This window comes from Crocodylus siamensis, chromosome 2 (genome assembly GCF_052110815.1).
Source record: "Crocodylus siamensis isolate JL-2025a chromosome 2, ASM5211081v1, whole genome shotgun sequence".
In the NCBI taxonomy this organism is placed as follows: Eukaryota; Metazoa; Chordata; order Crocodylia; family Crocodylidae; genus Crocodylus; species Crocodylus siamensis.
Genome location: NC_143396.1, coordinates 132,681,611 through 132,707,816, shown reverse-complemented (window position 1 = coordinate 132,707,816; position 26,206 = coordinate 132,681,611). Strand labels below are relative to the sequence as shown.

The 26,206-nt window shown below is 42.2% G+C and overlaps 1 protein-coding gene across 15 annotated transcripts in view; it reads left to right on the top strand.

The window, feature by feature from the left end:
* The window catches only part of ADGRL3 (adhesion G protein-coupled receptor L3), an 875,465-nt gene that overhangs the window by 308,122 nt on the left and 541,137 nt on the right, over positions 1–26,206 (top strand). For all 15 annotated transcript variants that reach the window (XM_090036868.1, XM_090036867.1, XM_090036864.1 and 12 more), the window contains one exon: positions 12,977–13,233. In XM_090036868.1, coding sequence (XP_089892994.1) covers positions 13,179–13,233 — 55 coding nt within the window. In that variant the 5' untranslated portion in view covers positions 12,977–13,178. The remainder of the gene's footprint in view (positions 1–12,976; positions 13,234–26,206) is intronic.

Here is a 26,206-nt window from a genome sequence, read left to right as displayed (position 1 = left end):
CCCCGAGACTTCTTCTTGCTACCTATATACTTGAAAAAGGACTTTTTGTTATCCTTAATCCCAGAAGCTGATCTAAGCTCCAGTGCTGCTTTAGCCTTCCTCACCAAATCCCTACAAACTCGGGTCAAGGAGGTGTACTCCTCCTTTGTCCCTGCCTCCTGTTTCCACTGCCAGTATGCTTTTTTTCTTTGCCCTCAGGCCAGCCTGGATATCCATGCTCAGCCATGAAGTCTTCTTGGACCCTTTTCCCACCTTTCTGCACAGAGGAATTGCATCCTGCTGTGCCCTGAGGATAGCCTCCTTGAGGAAGGACCACCTTTCCTGGACCTCCATACTAGCTACTCCCTGGGCTCCAAGTGCTTCCCTGACTACTGCCCTGAGCATATCGAAGTCAAGCATTTGCGCTGTGCTAGTTACCCTCCCCACCTTTCTCTGAATAGCAAACTGGCTCATTTCATGATCACTGTCCCCTAGCCTCCCTTTTACTAGCACCTCCCCCACCAGGTCATCCCCAGAGGCTAACACGAGATCCGGTATGGCGTTTTCTCTAGTGGGGACGTGTACCTCCTGCACGAGGTGTAGGTCCTGTACGCACATCGGGAACCTTTGTGAGTGGCTAGACCTGGCCGACTGCTCCTCCCAGTTGATGTCAGGGTAATTCATATCCCCCATGACCGCAACATCCTTTGCATGCACAGCCTCCCCCAGCTGCCTGGAGAATTCCAGATCCAGGTCTTCCTCCTGATGTGGTGGCCTGTAGTAAACACGTACCACCAGATTCCTCTCCCCCTGCCCTCCTTGAAGTTTGACCCACAAGGTCTCAGTTAAGCCTTCTTCTGGTTCCATTTGGAAGGTAGAACCGGTATACTTTTCCCTAACATACAGCGCACCCCCCGCCACCTTTTTTCCCCTTCCTATCTCTTCTAAACAACCTATAGCCCTCTATGTCTACTGCCCAGTCAAAAGTTTCATCCCACCATGTCTCCATTAGGCCAACCAGGTTGATTTTACTACTTGCAAGCAGGTAGTGCAAGCTCCTCCTGCTTGTTCCCCATGCTTCCTGCATTAGTGAAGAGACACCTTAATCCCCCTGAGGGAGCCCTGGGCACCCCCCCTTCCTGAGAGACAACTGGTCCCTTGGTATATACCTGAGCTCTTACCTGGGCAGGCCCTACACCTGGTTGAGTTTTCTCTTGCTCCTGTGGATCCCCATCCCCCGACGAACATAGTTTAAAGCCTGCCGGAGGAGGTCAACTAGCCTGTAAGAAAACAAACTCTTACTTTTGGGGGAGAGATGGAGACCATCATGCCCCAGGACACCCTCTGCTCTGAAGTGCGGGTCGTGGTCCAGGAAGCCAAATCCAGCGTGACGACACCAACTCCGGAGGTGCCAGTTCACCTCACAGATGCAGGCACTCTGCCACTGACAGCCTCCACTAACCAGGAGGAGGGACGAAAAGACCACTTGGGCCCCCAACTGTCTAAGCTTGGCCCCCAGAACCACATAGTCATCCATGATCTCGTCCAGACTACTCCGGGACACATCACTGGTTCCCACATGGATGAGGACCATAGGATAGTAGTCGGAAGGCCAGATGAGGTCAGTGATCTTCCCTGTGACGTCCCCAATCTTGGCTCGTGGGAGACAGTACACTTCTCTCACAAGACTGCCACCGGAGGTGGTTCAAGCACCCACTTTGAACGCCTTCAAGACACATTTGGATGCATATCTTGCTGGGATCCTATGATCCCTGCTGACTTCCTGCCCCTGGGGCAGGGGGCTGGACTCGATGATCCTCCGGGGTCCCTTCCAACCCGAATGTCTATGAAATCTATGAAAGCGGTTATTTAAAGTCTGAACCAAAGTTATAAAGCTAAGGGAATCCAGGGTTGAAGATGAACCTCTGCTATCCATGATCATGCCACTTTGTCCCAAGTACTGCAGCTCATGTGTTTGTCAGAAAGTCCAGCCTGGTTGCAGCTGCCCTCCGGAACACCTGCAACCAGTGATCAGATGGACTAGAATGTCTAATCCCACATTAGAAAGCTTCACCATTGCCTGGCTGCCTTGGATATTAAGGGTTTTTTGGATTTGCGGTTTAACTGCTATGCTGACAAAGACCTACAAACTACGCTGCACCTGGCCCTTGAGCATGTGTGCTTAGGATATGAAGGTAAAGTATGTAGAAGATTCCTGCCTCCCATGACAGGCCTACTACATGGAAGTGTAGATGATGGTAGCTGTTTACGTGATCCAGACCATTCCTGGGGACAGATTGCTCTGAAATGGACACAGCATCTTTGCAGTGGCCTCTTTACTCTCTGCAGACTGATACTTTAGGGCAGCTGTGGAGAGGTGTTACCTTTTGATTGGACTTGTGGTTAGGAGCTAGATTAATTGATCAATGAGACCATTCCATTCACAACGCAAAAGCTTTATTAGGATATGCAATAGCAAAGACTTATTGGTACTAATAAAGACAATGCTTACGTAGCCTTGGATTCAGGAAGAACAGGTCTTCTGGCCAAGTCTCTGCTTTCTTGGGGAGTCTTGCTGAGTTGTTTTTTTTTTATTGAGATTTGAAACAGGTCAGATTTGTTGCTTGTTCCATGCCCAATATTTATAGGTGGTTGATTTGACTTGCTAATAATTGACCTCTGAGTGGTTTTATTTAAATACCTTTGTTTCACTGGAACTTTTGGAACTGGATGGAACCAGATTTTAGTGGCCCTAGGAAAGCAGTAAAGGGATCAACTTAGCTAAGGTGTTTTATTTATTTTTGGGTATCTGACCCCAGTCTGTTAATCATCTGGCAATCTTTACTTTAATTAAAAACTTGTTAATCAAATTAAATTTGTATTTTTGAGATACCAGAGGGGCAGTTTTCTTATCTTTTTTATGGCTTGCCTTTTAGCCTGCCGTCAGTTATTTACTAACTGGCCTGACAAGGCTGCCTTGTTCTTTCCATCTTCAAGGCTGCCTTTGTGTCTATAATCATTTGAGCATATTAGCAAAACTACAGCTGTTATAGCAAAATAACTATCAATGCATTTGGTTACCTTAGTTAATGTTTTAGGATGCAATTGTAATACAGGGTATCTATGATACAGGCCTTTGGCTGTTCAGTCATATTTCTGCAGTTTTGACTTAAGTTCCCTGAAAATGGTCGAGTTTGACATCCAGACGTTCTCTGCAATTTGGTTATGCCTTGGATAGCATATATTTGATTCAAGTTATAGTGTTGTTTGTCATCCATAGCTCATGCTGCACACGCCTATGCATACCTACAGAGGAGACAACCCTACATCATTCTTAGGAGTGGAACAGGATATGTGCAGGCACCCCTTGTTCCTTCTTGCCTCCTCTGTCCACCTTCAAAGCACCTGTGCACAATGAATGGTCCACCTGGTGCTCTGCAGGAGGTATTGTGGCTGCTTGTTGCACCTTTCAGGAACTGTATCCAAAGGATACAAACAGTCCCTACTTCTTTACTAAGTGATCTTTGTTTATGTTGCTGCAGAAACCAAGCTAAGGATGGTCAAGGTTAGTGAACTCCCCTCCCCCTGACCCCCTTATTAGATCTGCAGCCTTTGGGGAATTTTTCCTCAGCATTGATTAAGGAACTCCTAGGTAATCTGGGAGAAAGCGGAAAAAATAGAATAATGGGCAGGATCAGGGAGATAGGCTAGAAAAGAAGCACAGGAAGGGACACATAACAAAAGTGAGGAAATTATGTTAGAACAAGATGTTTTAATAGTTTAGAAAACATTTTCTTAGTCATGCCTGAAGGCTCTTAACAAATGATTTTTGTTTTATAAATTAGACTTCAAGATGCCTCCATTTAATCATAATGTACTTCCCATAATTTTCCTTCACATGCTTATTCCTCAGAACCCAAATTTTCCTTTCTGAATTAAAAGTGTGACCGTATTCAAAATTACGACTTCATAGTTAGAGTCTTGACCAGACAGTTGAGCTCAGGGGCTAGGGACAGACATTACACAAAAACCAGGTTAAGTGATCAGAAACTGGTTTAAACCTGTAACAGAACAGATGTTCAGTGCAAATAAACCAGTTTGAAAATGGCTGAAACTGGTTTGAGATAAATCTGGTCGAATGTAGACCTAACTGATTTGGGTCAAACTGTTTTATGCAGTGTCTGCCCCAGACCCCTTGCTGGTTTAAGTTAAACCAGACTCCCCCAGCATCCTGCCATGCTCTCTGGGATGGGTTGGGCACTGTACTGCACAGCAGGGATGGCCCCTCCCCTCTGCTCCCTGACTGGAGCTCCAGAGACTGCAGGCATCTGCTTGGCTTGCTTTTCCCCCATCCCCCCACTCTGCTAAGCAGGGATTCCCCCATCCCCCCTGCCTTACACAGACACCTCTCAGCATTAGCTAGCATACCACATGCTAGCTATAGTCTGTGCTGTGGCAGATGGGACAAAGGCAGAATCAACAGGTAGCTGGTAATGTCCCTCTGTTTTTTTTCTTAATGGGGTCATAAACACTGAGTTAGGGATGATAAACATTGTTATCAATTCCCTGCTGGGCTGGTCAGGATGGGGAGGGACCCTCCCTAATCAGAGTGTACTGCTGGGGCCTGGCCACATCCCCTTAGCTCAGCACTGCAGAAGGGAATGGAGGGCTGCTGTAGTGCCCCCCGGCTTCTAGCCTGAGCCACTGCAGGCATGTGCCTGCAATTTTTCGGTCCAGAGCAGGTATCTGTATGGTTACAGACTGGTTTAACCTACCCAGCTTAGACTAACCTGCAAAGTTTGGATCAGTTCAGTCTCAGGCTTTTTGAATGTCTGTCCCTAGCCAGACAGCACAAACTGGAGCTGTGAAAGAAAGAGAGAAAGGATCTCAGAAAGAAGTACCATCAAAGCTAACACAAGCAAGTTCACATTGCAGTCTTGAGAACTGTAAGGACATGCAAATAAGCAGCAAAGCATTGTCAGTGCCCAGGGCCACATCCTGTTATTCCACATGTTAGGCAGCTAACAAGTGTACCTGAAAACCATTATCACAAGAGGTGATGGGGTTCTCCATCTTCGTAAGCCTAAGATTATGGTGCATTGAAAGAATGAAGGTGGAAATGGTTTTTCAGTAACTCCATCAGGGTGCAATAGGATCATACTTAGCTTCTAAGATTGATTGCAAAATCCTGGGATTTAAAAAACAAACATGAATTTTGGATTATATTTATTTACCTTGTGATGCTAACCTCCAGGCTACATTTGGGTCACTTTTTTCAGGCCTTTTTTGGGGTGTGGGACGGGGGGAGTGTTAGAATGAGGACTAGAAACTTTTTAAAAAAGGGGCAAAAAAAAAGCAAGAAAGCGGAGATGTTCATAATTTCAGGGAAGTACCATATATGACACTTGCTATAAAATAGAGAGTTGGCAACAGTGATATACTGTTAATACCGATGTTCTGTGGTATTTCCTCTTTATAATGTAGACACAATACAACTGGATAGGGCCTAGAAGTGTAGTAATATTTTAGAATCAGTGATACCGCTTCTCTGGAGACCTATCTATAAACTGAAACAACTTTGTTTAGAATGTGGCTGAGAGGATGGTTGCACGTTATCCTGGAATGGGATTGTCTCAGTCAGAAGTCTGGGCTGCTCTGCAGTTTCTCCTCCAGAATTGTCCCAGTGATGTATTTTCTATGAAGTTTAATTGTCATGGATGGCTATTTTATATCTTAACAAATGTGAGTGCCTCCATTTGGATTGGTGAGCAGCAGTTAGCCAATCAGAGAGTAAGGTTTTTCCTAGTCAATTTTTGCGACTCTAGCTGATCTAGGCTCAATAAGGACATATAAATATTTGCATACCTTTCAATGTACTCTGGTAATGCCATCTCTCCAAATTTCAGCTTTGCAGTATTACCAACTCATGATTTTTGGTGTTGTTCTTAAAGTCTATGCTTCGGGAGTGTGTAAAACATAGCTCTTTTATTTATTTGTATATATAAAAATAAATAAATAAAAGAAAGAAAGAACTATGTTTTTCACATTCCCAAAGCGTAAACTTTAAGAACAATGCCAAAAATCATGAGAGTTGGCAATACTGCCTTTGCGTAATTTACTATATATTTGAATAAAATCGGGAACTATCAAAATTATGTCCCTCCCCATGTTAAAATTAGGCCAGAAGATAACCTGAGAAGATAATTGAACCCATCTGTCCCCAGCTATAGGCGTTCAGGTCTGAGGATAGTGTACTGAGTCCGAGTGTAGGAAACCCAGAAGCCAGGAGATACATCTGAGGAACTGAGTCAGAGATTCAATGGGTCAGAGACAGCATGAGGCTAGTCAAGCCAGGTATTCAGAAAACCAGAATCAGGCCAGATATCCAAAGGGTCAGGCAAAATTTGGGGTCTGTGGGCAAGCCAGATCAGGTATCCAGAGAGTCTGTGAGGAAGCCAGAAGCAGCACAAGCCAAGGGTACAACAGCCTAGGTATAGGATTGAAACCTGTTGCCGGGACACTACCTCTGCAGTTAGGGAATGGGTGTGTGACGATGCCCAGATGCAGGGCTCTTGCCATCTGTGTCTAGTCTAGTGCTCTGTTGGGGAGGTGGCTGACTAGGATGGGCAGCTGTGCCAGGTACACTGGGCTCAAGGCCACAGTATGCACCATTTTTAAAAACAGGTTTCCCTTGCATTATGTGGGTTCTGTATTTGCGAATTCATTAAGCGGTGACCCTTTTTATACCAAAAATTTGTTATATGCAAGGTAAATTCACTCTTATACGATCAGTATAGTGGAAGCCCATGGTAAGCTGCTTGGTGTGGTGCAGTGAGCTGTGGGAGTGATGCACACCAAAATATAGTCTTCTGTGTGGATCTGTGCTCCTCATTCGTCCTCTGCAACACGTGTTTCTGTAGTTGCCATCCTCATTATGATACTGCCCTATGCTTGTGTGTACCAAAAAAAAGGTCTTGTAAAAGTGATAGAAATCGTTCTGGGGGCCAGTACAGTCAAGGTCTTGGGACTTATCCCTATTTGTTGCATTGTAAAGTGGGTTCCCGTTATGTGAATTCAAATCATGTGTCATCTTCCAGAAACGCATGTACAGCGTAAAGTGAGGGAAACCTGTCGTGTATTAAGTAGCTTGCAAATGCCATCCTGCCATGATCAGAAGGGTTGGACTGAGTAACTTCTCAAAGTCCCTTCCAGCCCTGCTTTTCTGTGAGTCCGTGGTTTAAACTATACTATATTGCTGAAAAAAGGCCTGAGGAATGCCGGTCGATTCTTCCTATCTTCCATTTAGGGAAACAGATATTCAAACAAGAATCTTCTGGTGTAAATCTTGTTCTTACAGGTTTTAGGCCGGGGCTTGGAGTGGTCTAAACCCTGCTTTGGGTACATGCATAATTAAAGGGTGAAGTAGCCAGTTGTTGTGCGTGTAGACCCATCAGAAAGGTCAGAGGGAACAGAAGTGGGTGCTCCAGTAGGAAAGGGAGCCTTTCATAGGTAGTTCCAGGATTTTGAAAGGGGGTTGCAGATGGTGGGGTGCATCATCACATATGGAGCAGCACATATGAGCACATATTTCTCCAGTTAAAAATAAACTAGAAGCTTTATTCATATGTTAGGGGCCTAGAACTCTATTATTTAGTTAAAAATTTTAACAAAAACAAATATAACTTCATTGGAATGAGTTAAGAATAATCTGCAGAGTTGTGAAATAGGAATTTCATTACCAGGAGCAGCTAACAGACATCAAAACTGAAGAACAAAGGACAGCTTGCTTGGTGGAACGTCAGGGCCATTAAAAAAGAAAGGGTCATTAACACCTGTGGAATGAAGAGTGCAGAACGGATCAGGTAGATGATAATGAGTCATGAAGCCAATGGATCCTTTCAGCACTGCCTGACTAGAAATGCTGCTCCCACTGCCAAGCAGTTGGTTTTTAACTTTGGGTGGAGCAGGAATCAAAGGGGGAGTGCAAGTACACTGGTACACCCCTCTGGATCTGCCCCTGGAGCCTTTGAGTTGGGTAAGGTGGGGCATTTCAGCCTCTGAAATTCTTCAATTGAAAAACAATTAACACTGAACACAATCATCTGTGAAGACACTAAGTTTCTTTTTGTTTGTGGTTTGAAATAAAATATGTAGCATTATAGTGTTTGTTCAATTTCAGCTGCAAATTTACTGGTAAGTTTTCAGAAAGCCTAAAATATGTGTCCATGATTCTTTATTTAACACTGCCATTGGAAAACCTTTTATATGAACAAATGTGTCCCTGCAGTGTTTGCAACCTAAACATTACATCGATGTACAGTGCTGAATGAGAAACTGAAAACTAAAATGACTTGAAACTAGCTAAGGGGAAAGGAAGAAAAAAAGGCTTGCTTTGTTGCTGAAGTTGAAAGAAGTTTATTAAAGTGTAGCAACTGATCAGAGAGAAGGAATTCCATTATTTAACAGTTTTTTCTTTTTTAACAATTAAAATTTTTTAAGCCAGTTACCTTTGCTTTTTGGTTGACAACATCCTTTTTACATTATATTACCTTAAAATGATAGGTCATTGTTTACATTTTGTTGAAGCAGTACATTTTCCCTTTTTCTTGTTCCTCTTTTGCTTCCTAAAGTGAAATCATGAAAACATATTTGGGGAGCAGAATCCTGTTAAACAGATGTTGAGAACAGAGCACTGCATTTATGGCACTGGAGTTTCTCTGCAATCACCAGCATCAAAGGGTTAATTACTTGCAGGCATTTTTCTTTTGCAAACAGCAACTTTAATCAATATCTGCTTAAAGCATTGAACTTATTTTATCCTAAATAAGCAAGTTTTTACAAAAGAAAGAGATAAGAAGTCCAGGACTATTTTTTTTTAATTAAAGAATACAAATCTGTACTGGAAGAGGTAATTTAGTCGTTTGAAACTATTAAACAAGTAACTCTGCCTAGCTAGAGGACCAGCTGGAGTGCAAGTGGAGAACCTTACAGGTCAAGTTCCCAGTGAAATGTTGGTGAAACACTGCCAGGGCAGAATTTGGGGCGGGGGTGAAATGCTACCAGGGCAAAATGGTGATGTTTTCTTCCCATGTTGCCAACTGTAAGTGGTCGCACAAGATTCCAGGCAGCCGAGAGCACAGAGACTATGTGAGTTTTGAACGAGTTCTACTTGTGCTACTTAGGTCAACTTTGAATTCAGCACATCTAGGCATTGACTAGTTCTCAGATTTCTTCCCCTCCCTTCCCTCCTCCTTTAGGCTGTCATTAAAGTAACACAAGAGATCTTTCAGATGTTGGTTGACATCCGGTATTGAAGAATGGACTTTGCTAGGCATTATATTCATCAGTATATCCATAACAGTCTTTTTAAGAATGAGCATCTTGACAGGCATCACACAGCACATTTCTAGTCTCCAATGCCAGAGTATCCTTTGGCTTTCTCCTTTTCCATCAGTCCATTTTTGATGAGTTGTGCTTTAGGAGCTACTAGTGTGTAAATCACTTATCTCGATGTTTGACAGCAAATCAGGATATGTGGCTCTTGATGACAGCACTGCAGTCAGAAAGGTCAGTGTTTAGCAAAACCTTTTTGTAAATTAATGCAGCTTGCATTTACTTGATGGTTCAAGTGGAGACCCCTGTGGGTGAAATGCAACTTCTAAATTGTTCACACTGAAGGAGTGTCCTTTTCTTGCAACCAGTAAATACAGTATTTAGTATTTAAAAGATCATCAGTGGTCCCTCTGGTTTGGCTGTATTTTATGTCCAGAGGATCCAGAATATGCAATTAATTTTATTTTGTAGGGATTTTTTTGCTTTTTCTAATGCTTTTCTTGAGAGTGTGTTTTTCCCCACCACCGATAAGAGTTGACCATAATGATTTCATTTTTCCTTTACAGATGTTTTTTTTATCAGAGTGACAAAGTAAGTGCTTGGCCACATAAACTGATGAGTAAAGCTGTGAGATCAACCCAGACTTTGTAGTTTCATACTCTTCTTTCCATTGGGTTAAGACAGTGAGTCCCATTTCTTTTGAAGAAATATAGTAATTTCCCAAAATAATGTCCTAATCTTTATAAGAATGGGTTTGCCTATATCAGCCAGTGCATGATGCATCAGATCCAACAGTGCATCTTCATTGAGCATTTGGGTTGATGCATGCGGAACTGGAGTCTAAAGGGTATTCTGCTTATGGAATTAGGCAAGTGTAACAGAGGGGTCTATCATCATTAAAGGAGAGATTGTGCCTGTTTTGTTCAGTTGAGAGGGAAGCTCAGAGAGGCATGATGCCACAACTCCATTGCCCTTCTATCTCTTCAGGAGGAAGACTAGAAACAGTCCTGGCAGTGTGGTGAAGGTGCAATATCTCATGGATTATCAATATGCGTGATATTGGGCCATATTCAGGAATGGTGTAAACAGTGAATTGATTTGAATCCCATATCTTGGAATCTGGTCCAAGAGCTTAAGGACATTAGGTAATTGGGAATTACATTTTTTTAAATAATGGGATGAAGCATTTATTTCTAGTCCTGGCAGATAGAAGAAGCTAGGAACCACATTTTGTTTTACGTATTAGACGCCAAAGTGTGATCCTATTTTTCCTGGCTTGAGTCCATGGCAAACGCATTAATGCCCCCACTTTTGTAGCAAACCATCACCCTTGTCTTAAGATTAAGTGAAAAAAAAGCAGTGAGGAGGAGGCGGCCCATCCACTCTTTGTGTTAACTTTTTTGGGGGGAGAGGGTTGGGTGTGGGAACATGAGAAGAGTGGAATAAGATTGCAGTTATGTGCCCAGAAGGTGAAATAGGATCTGTCCCTATATCTTAAAATCCCAACTTTATGATTTTATTGGAAATGTATTTTGTACCTTATACCATTAATAATATTTGAATCAGTGGTCTTTCTTTGTCCATGGCATATACATTTGCATCCTCCGGTACTGAAACAATATAGATCTGTGGATCAGGGAATGAGAAAATACATGCTAACAAAGATCTGTGATGATGTGGTTTAGCCAATACATTTCATTACTACTTCTTCCTTATTTGGAATGTGGAGTATAATTTGTTTGTGTATATAATATATACACAAATACATTTATATTATAAATTTATTTGTATATCATTTCCAAAATTTGTCCCAAATGTTTTTACTGCACCATAACATTCTCTTTCCATAACATAACAATTTATAAAATTTATCAGAGTCTCTTGTTTAAGGCCTTACTAGCTCTCCCCTGTATTCATTTGTAGTTGACTTATTTTATTTTGTGTAATTTTATTTTAAATACCTATAGCACAGACGCTTCAGACTTTTAAAACTCTCATGACAGAGGCCTCTTGTGATTGAGACCGGTGGCCTGGTCTTAAAAATACAGACATAAGTAATGGTCAGTTAATGTTAGTTTGAGGTGTGCTGATTACTGTCTGAAGTACAAGTGGAATGCATATTAATTCTTCATAAGAACATAAGAACTACCATTTACTGGCTCAGACCATAGGTCCATCTTGCCCAATATTGTGTGTTACACAGTGGCAGAGGGTGGGTACTGAAAGGGAGAGTGAACAGAGTTTGACCAGGGTTTTCCCCCTATTTCTCTCACTTGCAGCCTCTGGCATTTAAAGTATAGGAAGTTCTGGTTCAGATCTGCTTAATTCTGTTAAGACCTATATGTTAAAATATTCAAGAACCTTTGTTCTGTTTGGAAAATGAGTGTAAAGTGTCATGAATGACCATTATGGCTAGTGGCGGCTCAGAAAAACTCCCAGAGAGCCATCAAGAAAGCGAGTCCATAACTTGACCAGTATGTCCACATGTAACTCACTTGACCGTCTACTGACCTTGGGCTTTTAGTCATCTCAGCTATGGAGCTGAATAAAAGCTTTGGAAAACAAATGCTACAGTTGAGTGAATTACAGAGGGTGGTGGGGGCTAGGGGAGAATAACAGCTTGAACTAAAGTATAGTAGAAGCAAACACATTTTATTGGAAGAAATGATACATTCTTACAGAGAGCTGGGGTCTAAACAATGCAGGGTTTGATTTAGTTGATGAGCAAGGATAGTAGCACTGAACAAAGGATAGATTGTCTTGCCTAAGGTTCAAAAATATGCCCACATTTCAATGGCATGCAACAAGTTTTTTGTATAGTTTTTTGGCTTCTCTTGGGTAAGAACAAAAATTGGCAAAAACAGAGAGGACTGCTCAGAAAAGCATAACCTTTTCTGATTAGGGACTTTGGAGGGAATTGTAATTAAATGAGGTTTGTGAAAGCCAGAAAGTCTTATAGATCTGTAAAAGTCTTTAAAGTTCCTTACATGTTAACAGTTTTAAGTGGAACTGATATTCAGGACAACAAGCTGGTGGTGTGATTTAACTTTCTAGAGGTGTTTTAAGATTTTTTCCTGCCACTTGGCTTACTCGATCCACCCATCCTCCAACATGAGTATAATATGGTAGCTAGTTGGAAATGTTATTGAGAGGAAAGTCCTCACACACATGTTCTCATTTTGCTACACTTCCTTACAAGGGCATAGCATGAGTACTTGTGGGACTGAGCTAAAGCTGAATCAGCAAGGCATTAGGTGGCATTATGGCAGGGGGTTAAAAGTAAGGTATATCGTCGTTTGTGTTTTGATTGCTGGTTCAAAACTTCACTTGGTTTGGAATCAGTGACTCCAAGCTTATACAAGTTTAATGCCTGTATAAATGAATTAGAAGCTTTTAGGCCACTTCTCTGCAGAAGGTCCGCACCAGGTGCAGGCACTGATTAAACCCACGTTAGCCCTATTCTGAAAGAAGAAATGGAACATAAGTGCTAAGTGCTAACTCCCTGCACAGGGATACCATACTATCCTTACTGAACAGTGAATAATCATTAATTATGAGAACTCCGGCTGATCCTTATCCTTGCAGTCGTGGTGTAACTTTTTGATATGAACAAAACATCTTTTTAATTTGTTACTGACCTTTCTTTTTTTCTCTTACTTTGTAGGTCTCAGACTCTGGATATTTACTGTGCTTTTTTATTTTATTTTATTTTTATTTTTGGCTGGCTTTTTTCCTTCCCCTTTCCTTTGGATGTGAATTGAAGACCTGCTGAAGGACTGCTGAAAGAGGGAACAGGAGGACACTTATTTTTGTTTTACTGGGAAGCACTCATTGCCAGGTTATCTTTACTTTCTCCCTCCACAGTCATGTGGTCATCACAGTTGCTGTTCTTCACAATACTCTTAGCACCGATAGCCCATGGTAAGTGAAGTATGGAAGGAGTTTGATGTGGGTTTGCCAATTATTATTGTTATTATTATTGTAACTACAGTAAAAGCCCTCTTATCTGGCATTTTATTAACCAGCATTTCACTGAATGGTGGGTAGGAGGAAAAGTCTGACCCCTCCCTTCCCCCTCTCCTTTCCCCCTGCTCCACATCTGGCCAGAGAACTCCTGTGCCTCAGGTAACTGGCATTTTTCTACTACCAGCACCCTCCGTTCCGCACTTATGCTGAAAAACAAGGCTTTTACTGTATTATTATTTGTTTTTGTTGTTGTTATTGCTATTATTGTATATCTTGTCTAAGATGTTTGTTTAGATTCAGAAAAGCTGGATTTTGATGGCATTTTCAAGGGGGTCTACAGGAGCAAGGAACCTAAATCCCACTGAAATCCAGTAGATTTGTGCACCTAATTCTTTTACTCTTTAGAAAATCCCAGCCAATGTTAAAGCAAAGTAGGCCTGAAATAACAAACAATTTTTTGCCTCAGTGAAAAATTCTTGTTATGAAGCAATCTGCTTTATCCACAGACAGCCTCTCTAGAACTCTACATTAGACAGTGTTTTGTGCGTGTTCAAGCTGAGCTGCTTCCCTGTTCTCAGCACCAAAACATAGTCAGTGTACTATCGATATCCTCTCTTGGACTGGTCCTTTACATGGGGGTGAATTTCCTCTTACCTCATTAAAGATCAGTGGATCATAGAAATTATAGCGAAGTAGGTCTGGAAGGGACCTCAAGAAGTCATCTAGTCCAACCCCCTGCCTGAGGCAGCAAAGGTCTTATGTCCCATAGTGGGATGGAGCCTGTGACCTTGGTGTTAGCACCATATCTTCACTTAGTTTGCTCAATTCTACATGCGTTTAACAAAAGAATGCTTCCTCTTATTGTCTGCAGGAAGCACAGCTAAGTGTAGTTTGTGCAAACAAAGGAGGTTATGCTCTGTTCTTCAATTAATAAGAACAGCCGGGAAAGAAAACTCAAGCACTTGCTATCACATCACCTGCAGCTAAGCACTCTCAGACAGACGGACGCAGCCCTAATGACATCACAACCTGTGGAATATTTGAGTACTATGGAGCACATGCTGCTAGGAAACAAAGCACATAGCTGAAATCAAGTCTTCTGATGTACAGTCTTGGGATGCATTTTCTAGACCGAGAGACTAATCATTCTGCAATCACTCAACAAGCCTACAAAGTGAAAAAAACAACTCCTATATTATGGAGCAAGGCAGTCACATGCACGCTCTTTAGACGCACTTAATGGTCTCAAGTTCTTACATTCTCAAAAAGGATATCTCGCTTTTTTTGTTTTACCTTTGCACTGCATTTAAACACATTTTAAGTCAACCTCAATGCGTTCTCTCCTCATGCACTCAAAAGCCAAGGGAAAGCTATATCAATAATGAATAATCCTAATCGGCAAATCAATGGTTCAATACTTTCTTTCAGAATTTTTGGAAATAGGTATCTATCTGTAAGAAGATCTGCATACGTGTTCACCTTCCCCTTTTTCTGGAACAAGGGACTCAATACAGTCACTTTTACAATGCTAAAACCATCAACCATCCTCCTTTAGTTACAGTGGCCCCTAGACACAAAATCAAGGCCTGCTGTAAACTTGTCCAAAAGGCTGCCCCCAGCTGACGCAGCCAGAAATGGTACTGGTACCTGGTCTTTTGGCCTGGGAAGTCAAAGATAGCTGAATATGAGGCTAGCCACATAATCCTTTTGCGTGCCATTGGCTAATTGCACTAGTCTGATAGGATCCTTGATTTGACAGAAGATGGGATTTCACTAGCTTACTATCGCTAATGCTTTTGAGACACGTTTTAGAGATCACAGAGTTCATCATATTGTATATTAATTCTGAAAGTAGAATATATTATTCAACTCAGCAGATATAAAGTAAAATCAGACGTATCCTGCTGTATGGACAGAACTTTAAAGTTGGTATTGTTAAAAAGAGATCCCAGACTTTTAACATACTGACCTCCTTGAAGATCCGCTTGGTCTCAACAGTTTCTGCTGGTTTCTCAGCACTTTTCATAATCTGGCCTCTTCTCCTAAGCACCTGATTAGGAGCTAAGCTGTTTTTAAAGACTGGCTGTAATTTCAGGTGTCTATGCATGGTCTTTTTGAAAATCTTGGCCAGTTTATGTACTTTGCATCCACTCTGTGTGGAGGAATTTTGCAAACTTGTGGCACCAAACTTTATAATAAAAGTGGGGAAGGAACAGCAATAAGAAGTGTATATCATTGGCTGACTATACACAGTGTAGTATGTCCATTAGTATTTATACACATATTTATTGGCTCCGATGCACCAGAAATTAGGTGCATCGGAGCAGACATGGCACTGCATCACATAATTTGTATAAATGGCGAAATGTGTGTCAGCACTGAGAAAATGGCAGCGATGCGCTTTTGAGCTAAAACACCTTTGATGTGTTTTAGTTCAAAAGCATGCCACCTCCATTTTCTCAGTGCTGACGTGCATTTCACCATTTATACAACTAGATGCACCGCAGCACAAGCATATGTAAAAATGCCCTGTAATACTGTAGGGCTCTTTCTATGAGTTTTAAGCCACCCTAACTCTACCCTGCCACTGGGGTTGGAAAAATAAGCTAGTATGGAAGGCGCTTCTGGTTTTTCTCAGAGAAAGTTAAAAGGCAAATATTTTGCAAGAATTTATAATGAAACAATATTAATAGTTAAAGCAATTAACAATTTAAATGTGCCTTTGGCAATTTTGCTGCTATGTAGAATGGCAATGAAGACAAAGAAAGCTTGCATGATGGTTTTGTTGAACAAAAATGCCAGAATACTTGTAGCTCACTTACACCACAAATGAACAGATTGTGAAGTTGCAAAATCTAATATTTCTGATACTATTGTTATGCACTGGTGGCACTTATTTGTCTAGGTAATTGCAGGCACGAATATTAGCTACTTGTTTCTGCTGCTTGTTTTCAGGCTGGCTCCGCTCAGCCCTTGTTCCACCTCTGAGTTCTGAAATACAATCTGCTTTTGTATGTTGGGGACCAGGTGATGGAAAGATCACTGCTTTTTTAAATCTGGGCATGGCCAGCAATCCCATAAATTTACTTTTGTGGTTGTTTTTTTTCTCCCTATCTCTGTTTAATGTATAAGGTTAAAAGCAACTCTGTTGCTTAATAAGACTTGCCAGGCATTTTATTTCTGAGAGCATACTGCGTGTCTTGTGTTGTGATGTCAGGTGTGGGGTCGAAGGGCGCGTGACTGGAATGATCCACAAGATGAAATAATCCCCTAGAAACACTGCCTGAGTGGAATGCCTTTGTGCTGCTGTTTGGCAGAAATAAATAATAAAGGGGTAAAAACTTGAATCTCTGCACTTTCCTGGTTGTGATATTATGACTGCTACATCCTGAACACCCACACAGAGATTTCTGGTTCGCTCCAGTTCTCTTCCAAACCTTGCATAAAGGAGAAACTTGCCTGTGGGCATAGGTTTATGGCCTATTTAAGACCATAGGGGGCTGTATGTAAGACTGTGCAAGGCTGAGTTCATCTGCACAAGACACTTGGTGGGCACATCCATCTACACATGTATTAAGGCACTTTTCCTAATGCACATTAAATTTAGTACCTCCAATGTGAGGTACTAAACAAATGTGCATTAGTTTACCTTAATGCGTAGTAATGAGTGCTCATGGTTTTTAAGTGATGCTTAATGCGCAGTAGCTTATTTTACTGCGCATTAGTATAATCACACTTTTTTTACGTGATGCTTTAATGCTCAGTAAAATAGACTACTGTGCGTTAAAGCACACATGTAGATGTGCCCACTGTGGAGTTGACTAATTAGCTCCACAGTAAAGAGTCACCATCTACATGTGCAACATTATTAGGCCAGAGTAAACTAATTTACTCCACCATAGGATAGACACACGTACCATTCTACAGTGGACTAAATAACACTGCCGCAACGCATTTGTAGATGGGGACCAAGGTGGTTGGGACATGAGGAAGCTACAGTGATGGGGCTGCCTGCACCCTCATGCCCCAGCCAGCCCCTCCACAGCATGTTGAGCCAGGTTAGAGCAGCCGTGGGCTGGCAGGCTGACCTCTGCAGTCCCCTGCCAGCTAAGGCTGTGCCACCATGGCTCAACATGCTGCAGTCCTGGGCGCACATGAAGACACTGCACCCAGGAGCAATAAACTCTGGAACGAAGTGCACTAAAGTTTATTTGGTTAAATTAATTTCAGGTATAGATGTGCCTACTGTAACCCATTCAGTTACGTAGGGCAAAACTCTCCCAAATGAGCTTAAGTTGCAGTGAAACCCAAAATCCATTGGTTCACTGCTTCATTGGGTGAAACTGAATGAAGTTATAGAATTAGCTTAAATGGATAGCAGCATTGCTAAGGAAAGCTATACTGTACTTAGAGGGCTGTGAAATAGCACTTTCCCCCCAGGAACTGTGCAGCATCTATGCTAAATGCACATTTGGGGCCAAACTGCAGCTCTAAGCAATGACTCTGGGTGCTGTTGGGGGGTATGAATCAAGGAGGGGCTCTTAGTTCTTCTTAGGGGCTCTGCACTCTCTGCTTCCAGGCTGGCCCCCCTTTAAAAGGAAGCCAGTGTTGTAGAGGGGTTGGTGGGGTGAAGCACTAAACAATCCTAAGCAAAATTTTATTCCACACTGCTCAGGTCCCTGAAAAACTGTGAATGCATCTATTTTTGTAACATACTCAAAGACTAAAACACAGAGAAGCAGGGAGCAGGAAGAGGATTTACCCACCTTTTGTGCTTAGAGGTTTTTCAGGGACTTGAGCAAGATGTCACCTAGGCACCTAAGTCAGTTTAGATGTCTACTAGGTGGAAAAGAACCTGGCCCATAGTGACATTCACAGGAACAATTTTGCCTGTTTTTCCTCCAACCCAAACAAATCCCCTAAATAATTCTCTTTAGGACAGTGGGAGAACAGAGACACCATGAATTCCAGCATTGCCAGTCTAATGTAGAAGGCCCTCAAACAGAAACTCAATATACAGGTAAAAACCCTGAGATAGAGAAAGAACACTTCTCTGACAACTCTGCTTATCACATCTACAACTAAAAGACTGCATTTTTTTCTGGGCTTTAGCATAAAAATAAGGTTCAAATTTGCATGCCACTATCCAGGAGAGCAAGGACAAGATACCACACTTGTCTGCATGGTCTAAGATTTATACTGGACTCCCACCAATTAATGGCCATCTTGTTTTAACATGTTAACAGCTCTGGAATACTACTACAAGCCTCTTCTGCCCTGAGATGTTTATAAATGTAAATTTTTATCAGGTACTTTTATTGCTGTTGCCATTGTTGCATTTTTTGGATTTCTGGAAAGCAAGAGGCCCAAGAGGATTTATTTATGTGACAGATCTTGCAACACAGATTTAAAGTGACCTTTGTATACTTGGGACATGTGCTACCTTGTCTCTCTTGTTAAGAGAATTAGTCCAAGCTAGGGCTGAACTAGCTTGGTGTTTTTTTCAAAGTGGAAAATAAATTTGCAGTCCTCTCAGGACCTTCCTTGCAGTCATCAGAAGGAGAGAGCCTCATCTGCTGTTCTGCCTTAGCAATTCCTGAGGTATTATACGGTTTAACCACCATCTTTTGATGGACTGCTATGGTGAAGTGAGCTCTTTCTTTGCAAGAGGACAGCACACCCAGGCCAAACTGATTTCTCAATGCATTAGCAGGTCAGGATGCAGGGCCAGTTTCTGTGGTGTTTCTGTGGGAACCCTGGAAATATTTATTGCTGAATAGAACTGTTAGTTGCCTGGTGACAATGATTCTGTTAAAGCAAGCTGCATTATCTTCCTTAGGGGAATATATGATGCTAGCAATCTGGCCCGTAGTGATAGAGTGTTGTTTAATGTGAGCTGAACATTTGCCTGACTACTTTTTTTAATACAGTGGAAGTACTGTCACTATTTAAAATACATACTGTGTTTCTTTTATACATGTGCAAGCGTTATGTTAGCTAGTGAATGGTGGGTAATTGCCTTTTACTACAATACTCTTTATAGAGTCAAAATGAAATACAAGAGACATGTTTTATTAGTTTTGAAATAGGCAAGTTAACTTCCAGGCTTCTGCCTAACTTCATTGTTTTAAAAGATTAATCATCCTTGAAATATTTATAATATTTGCTAAGCTAGGCAATTTGTAGTACCCAGCTGTGCCACCATTTTTACAGTAGAAGAGGTGACAAAGGGAAAGCTTTTCCTGGTAAAAAGGGAGGCCACTGATATATGTGCCACAGTGTTTTCATTACAAGCCCAGTACTACATTCAGGAGTATTAAATTCTCCATCTGATGACTGTCTGATCTATAAGCTGATAGGGGGTGAAATTCAATCCTGCAAAGGTCCTCTGTACCACTTAATTCTCACTTAAGCCATTAAAGGGCATTCTGCAGGCCCACTCTGTACAGGGCTGAATTTCCCAGGGAAGAAAGAAGGGGATTTCTATTTTCTTTTCCTGGCTTTCTTCAGTGTTCTGCAGTTTGAAGTGGAACCCCATCCACACCCATTGCAGAGGCTAAGAGCAAGAAAAGCTTATTAGTACTTTTGCATGCACTCCACAATGTTGGTTATGTGCACACCCATCCTCCTCATGAAATGCCCACACCAGAGATGTCAGGAAGACAATAGAGTAACCCATGAATTGAGAGAGCTTCCTCGGTATCAGCATGCAAATAAATATCAAGAAACTGCCAACTCCTTTTTAAAAAATGTATTTTATAAAAATTTGGAATGCGGGTTTTTTATGCTGGAACACAGCCTTGTGCAACTTATGTTTTGAAAGTCTGCTGTCTCACTGTTGCGGAAGGAAAGGGTTGATTGCCAAGTTAACCGGCTTGCTTCAACACATGGGCTATGGACAGAAATTACACATAAACCAGTATAAGTGATTGGAAACGGGTTCAAATGTGTATCGGAACAGAAGTTTGGTGCACATAAACTGCTTTTAAAATGGCCGAAACTGTTTAAAAATAAACACACACACACGTAGTTTCAGACTTAATCAATTTACTGAACTTCTGTCCCAGTCCCCTCCAGATTCGAGTTAACTTACAGTCCCTCAACATCCTAGGATGTTTTGCACCTGTCCCACAAACCCCACACCCCCAAGGGTGGGTGGGCTAGCCTTGAGCCAACCTGTCTGCTCTAGCCAAGTAGGGAGGCATGCTCTAGTGTCCCTTTGCTTCTGGCATGAGCCACTACAGGAATGTGGCTGCATTTCCAGAATCAAAAGTAAATGCCTGTTCGCTTGCTTATCAGTTCAGTCTACGCCACTTAAACTAACCAGCAAAGATTGAATCAATTCAGCCTCAGGCTTTTTGACTGTCTGTACTTAGCCACAATGGATGCACATCCTGCTTCTAGTTGTTCATGGCAGAGCTGGTTTCTGAGACCTGGCAATCAACCATGTGAGGATTCTGAGTTCCATAGCATTAATTAAGACATAACAGTGTATGAGTTACAATGCAGTAATTCATGTCCAACCCATTTCAGCACAAGAATGAAGGCCAAATGGCCTTTGAGCAACCAAATGTGAATTATTGCACTATAATTTACTTCCTGTCACATTTCATTGTGATTATTTAATGTTCTGTTTTCATTTTATCTAACAGTAATGATATAAAATACAGAATTGAGAAGTATAAGATACATTTCCACACAGAGAAGTAGCCTTAGCCAATAAATGGGATTTGTGATGTAGATATCTACTTTCTAGACATTGCATGGAAAATAGTTCTTCATTTCAAGAATGTGAATTTACTGCTGCTTTTTGTCTCAGTGGCTTGATTCAGTGTTTCTCTACCTTTTTGTGCCAGGAACCATTTGTAAACGTTGATGGCCAGTCTTGACTCAGTGTCCCTCACTTCCAACCTGCTGCCCCTGGCTCCAGTCCCTGAGTGTGTGGGGCAGGGGCAGGAGTGTGGGGCATGGTGCTCTTTCCTGCCAAGGCAGGGGGTCGGACTAGATGATCTACCTAGGTCCCTTCCGACTCTAGCTACTCTGAAACTATGAAACTATGGAGGCCCCCAGCAGCCCCTCATGGCTGGAACTCTGTCAGCCTGCAAGGGAAAAGTCACAGTTTCCCCACATTGCTCTCCTTTAAAGTAGAATCCATTTTTGAAGTTTGTGCACGGCCCTTTCATATATTCTTGTGGCCCACTTTTGGGTCATGACCCACAGGTTGAGAAACACTGGCTTAAATGAAGCTTGAACCATTGGACTTTGAGGGCAGGACATGCAAAGAATGGTTGTCTCCCAGAATCCTCAGACCCTGCCTCCCTCAGGTATGTAAAGCAGGTATCCACTGAACTATACTAAGGAAAGAAGAAATCACTGGGTGATAGGACAGAGGTACATAAAAATTGTATACTGTTATTTATTTTCGTGCTGCCATCTCAGTCCCTACCAGCCTTTTCCCTTGAGGTCTAGGATCACCAGCTTCCCTATGTGTCCTATAAACATTTAACCCCAACTGAATGACAAGCAGAAACATTTTCTTGCAATGGAGCCAACCTCATCAGGAATCTTTAGTATCCCTTTTATCACCTCTGCAGATATGTTAAATGTTTCCCACAACAAGTTGATTGTAGTTGCATCTTAGCATGTTTCCTACTCATAAGTTGTTGTTTCTCATAAGTTTGTTTGTTATCTCAAACCGATTAACTTGTGTCATGGTGTAGTTGTGCTACATTGCAGAGGACGTTCTGTACTGTTCAGTGGACAACTCATCTGGGAAGAAAACAGATAATAAGCACATTGGAGGGTTCAGAAACCTTTTCTAACTCTGAAATTCCCCTGCATCCCCATGACCTAGTTGACTATTGGGTTGTGCCCAAAATTTGCATAGGGGTGCCCAAAAGAGCCATTGCTTCTGTTTACTGAATTCACTCCAAGCTGGGAGTTGGGATACACGTTCTGAGCCAAAGTGATGCTTATCTCTTAGTCTGTCTGCCGTATGGCCTGGGTAGCTATGTTTGGTGGGTGTTCAGTTACAGCATGGTATTGGATGCATGCCTTTCATTCAGGGCAAAGATTTTCGGAAAAGCTGATTATAGCATTTCCTGCCTTCAGTAGCATTCTTAATGCTTTCTGGCATTTGACCATTTTGTAGATTTCATCCGTAAAATCACTGCAATTTGAAATTGTTAGAACGTAGAACGTAGAAAATTGTGTTGTTGAGCCAGCTGACTCTCGAGTGTGCCCCTAAGGGGTGCAGGGTGGAATTCACAGCCCAGGGATGGTGGCTGGCGGGACACCTGTTAGAGTATGGGCCTTCTGGGGTTGTGTGAGTGACGGTAACCTTTCTAGGCTTTCCTGTGGGCTGCTGCCTGGAATTTGCACACATCATGAGCTACATCATGTCCTTGACATGGTCTGTGCAATTGGGGACATTAAATAAGGCATTAGAAGTACCCTTGGAGGGCAGCCTTATGGCTGTCTTCCACAGAGGAATCTTTCCTAGAGAGACAGGGATTTTAGGGTTGCTGTTCCTCTGGGTTTGGAGAACATTACTGCTCATTTCTGAACAGTCTTTGGAGAGTCTAAAGTGGCACTCACTGCTTGAAACCCCTGCATCCACATCATGCCCAGCGTCTACGTGCCTAAGGTAGATGGCTTTCACTTTCTCAGAAGTCCTTTGGAGGTTTGGAGTTTAGTGCATCATATAGGAGAAAAAAGAAACTCGGTGCGGGTTGTGTGGGTGAGGACAGTTGGTTGTCAGCTCTAAAAAAGCATCCTGCATCCTAGGTCACTGCTCACCTTCAGGCTGTTTGTAGGAATAATTAGCAGTCACAGGCCCTGCTTGAATTAGATCTGGATTCCTCTTCTCTGCAATTTCTGTTGCACATTACTGCTGGTGACAGTACATGCTGTTTTTAATCTTCTAAAACTGGAGACTGCATGGGATGTAATTTAAACCAGGATTCAAAATGGGCACCTAAATAAGACATAGGTAGAGATTAGCTGCCTGAGTTCCAAAGAGTGATTCAAAATGGTTCCATGCTGCCAGCCACAAAACTCAGTTAGGGATCTGGATTCATTAGTCATCTCCATACTGTATTTCAGAGTTCCCTAGGCTGGTGTACTAGGGCTTCTGCACATGCTCAGCGAAGATTCAGGTGAGGTACCTAGGTGTACACTAGTCCCAAACTCCTGCCAAAGCTCCACTGCAATTGGTGGGTGGAAGGCACCTCACTGCTCCCCACACAAACCCCCAGGAAGAAATCTAGTGACAGACACACAAAAGCCAGGCTTGTCTTGTAGCAACAGCATTGAATTCAGCTTAAAGATGATAGTGGTGGTGATACTGTCCAGCTCTTGCTCACTACTGACATGACACCTCGGTAGCCTTAAAGTTGTGACTCTTGCCTTGGAGTGAGCTGTACTGGATTCCAGGTCCTGTTGCCTAGTATGCTTCTGCATTCTCATCAAGGACTCTCTAATGTAAAATTTGGTGCTAGGAGGAAGCAGGAGGGAGCCCATTGGCTATGGCACTATCTCAGTGATACGAGCCCTGGGCCATGGGTTCCATTTCCTCCTGCTAGGGCTGTTTATGAATTTTACTTTAAATGTTAATTGATTACAAAAGCAGAAATAATTCAGCCACCACCTCCCCCCACCCTCCTTCCCTCATTGACTTTATTGGGATCCAAGACACTTCACCCAATTGCACTGAATAGGCTTCCAGAGCAAGAAACCCAAGACATAGGTGTTACAGCTCCTGTGTGTAGGCATCTAAGGAACCACATTGAATCCTGGCCTTAGTAGTAAGGAGGTGGATCATGGGCAAACTGACACGAACATATTAGGCATCACTTTTCTGCCTGGTTGGTTTATAAGCAAGGCCTTTAGTTTGCCTGCAGTAGCTCAGGACAGTTGGAATGGCCCCCAAGAATGCAGCTGCCTTCTAAGTTACAGGCACCTATGAACCTCGCTGCATGACTGTGTCTCTGCAGGTGGATGAAACCAGCATGTGGTTAGAAAAAGTAGGTGGCTGATAATAATCACACAGGATGTATACTATGCTCATCACATAATGCCTCATTTCTATTCCTCTTAACATGTCTGCTCTGATGTTGGGAAGGAGCACTCAGGCATTAATGCCTGACAAAAATCTCATGTGAAAAGAAATCCCCTGGTTTCCCTGGCTGAAGCCTTGCAAGACAGAAGTCAGACATTAAAATAACAACATGCATTTATGGTCAAATCCTATTTATTACTAAATCAAAGTTTTGCCAACATACTTGCCCATGCAGCCATGTGCATAACTGGCAGCATGTTTTAAGGGAGAATGTCCTCTTTTAAGAGCAGAAGCCTGTCTTCCATAAAAATCCAGGTCACTGAATTTTAAAAACCAAATAAAAATCTAAATTTGCGCATAGGCAATCTGTCTCAAATCTGAATAATGCAAGGATTTTTATTAATGCTTCTGCTTTGTTGAATGAATTCAGATCTGGCCTGTCACTGAAGCTGGTAATCTTGTAGACATGTTTAATTAAAAATCTTAGTATTAGATATCACTCAGAGGCAATTCTGGGGACTAAAAAAATCTAATAATATTTGGTTGTTTTACTTAATTTGATTGAAACATATAAATTGGCCTCTTGGTCAGAAGCCAAGTACATAATGAATTTGTATCATCAGCAGAGACCTTAGCCTGTGTAAGCCATGCTGACAGAAGTGTTTGGAAATCATATATTATATCAGACAACCATAAAAAATAAACTTTTGTTACTTATCTCCGTATATAGGTATGCCTGAGCAGGCGTGGGTACTGCCTTTGTGGGCTGATAAACAGTACATTGCAAGTGAATATTTAAGAATGATTTTAGTCCTTCATTTTTTTATGCTGATGCCACGTGAATGGGGATCTCTGTAAATTGTGCTGGAAGTGTCCCCCACAATGGCTTCTTTAATGTTTTACATTTTGCCACTTGTCTTCCCCTGCCCCCCCTGATTTTCAGTTTCTCCAGGGATCAGTGGCAAACAGCTTGGCTGGTGGGACCCTTCCACCAAACTTTAGAGGAGCTGAGGTTGGGGGCACTTCCAGAACAATTTACAGAGATCCCTACATATGAGGCATTCATCACCATTATGCACTCCTGGCACCTGTTTGTATTGGGGTTGAGATATTCAGAGGAGCTAAAGGAAGTTAGGAACCTGCTGTAGTTTTGGGTGTGTAATTCCCTTTGTCTCTTTTGAAAACTCCAGTCCAAAATATTGTGGAATTCAGTTGACCAAGGTCTTATTACAATCCACTTCTTTAGGATTTTCCATTGACAACTGTCAAAATAAAGAAATGGAGGACTCCTACCAATTTCTTTGTCCCATTCAGAGTCAGATAAAATCAGTGGCCGGCACCATGTAGAAGATGTACATTGAACGCAGGTTATGCCGTTTTCCGTGGACCACTGCAGAGGAAAAGGGCATAACTTGGGCATGTACTTATCCTCACAACAGTGCTGTGGGGTACAGAAGTGGCCACTATGCCAATGTATACAGGTGGGGAAAAGAGGCACGTGGAAATCAGAGACTTGGCCAGGCTCACAGAGGATTTCTGGCTGAGGTGGGATTTGAATCAAGTTCTCTTTCCCTGATTTACATGCCCAGCCCCTCAAACAGCTACAGTGCTCATATCCTTAATTGTCTCTGAATTGACTGTGCCACAGATTAATGGAACAGGCTTGTGACTTTCCTTGAAGAGAAGGAATGGATGATGGAGATGGGTACAATAGATGAGATGGGAAAATGTGGTGAATGGGTGCACCATATTTTGTGTCTGGGGAGTTGGATTAGAAAAACTATTTAGAAAAACTCAAATTATTTTGATTAGCCCTGTGCATATCATGTATTGCTGCCTCAGAGGTAAGAAGAAGTTCCTAATAGAGTA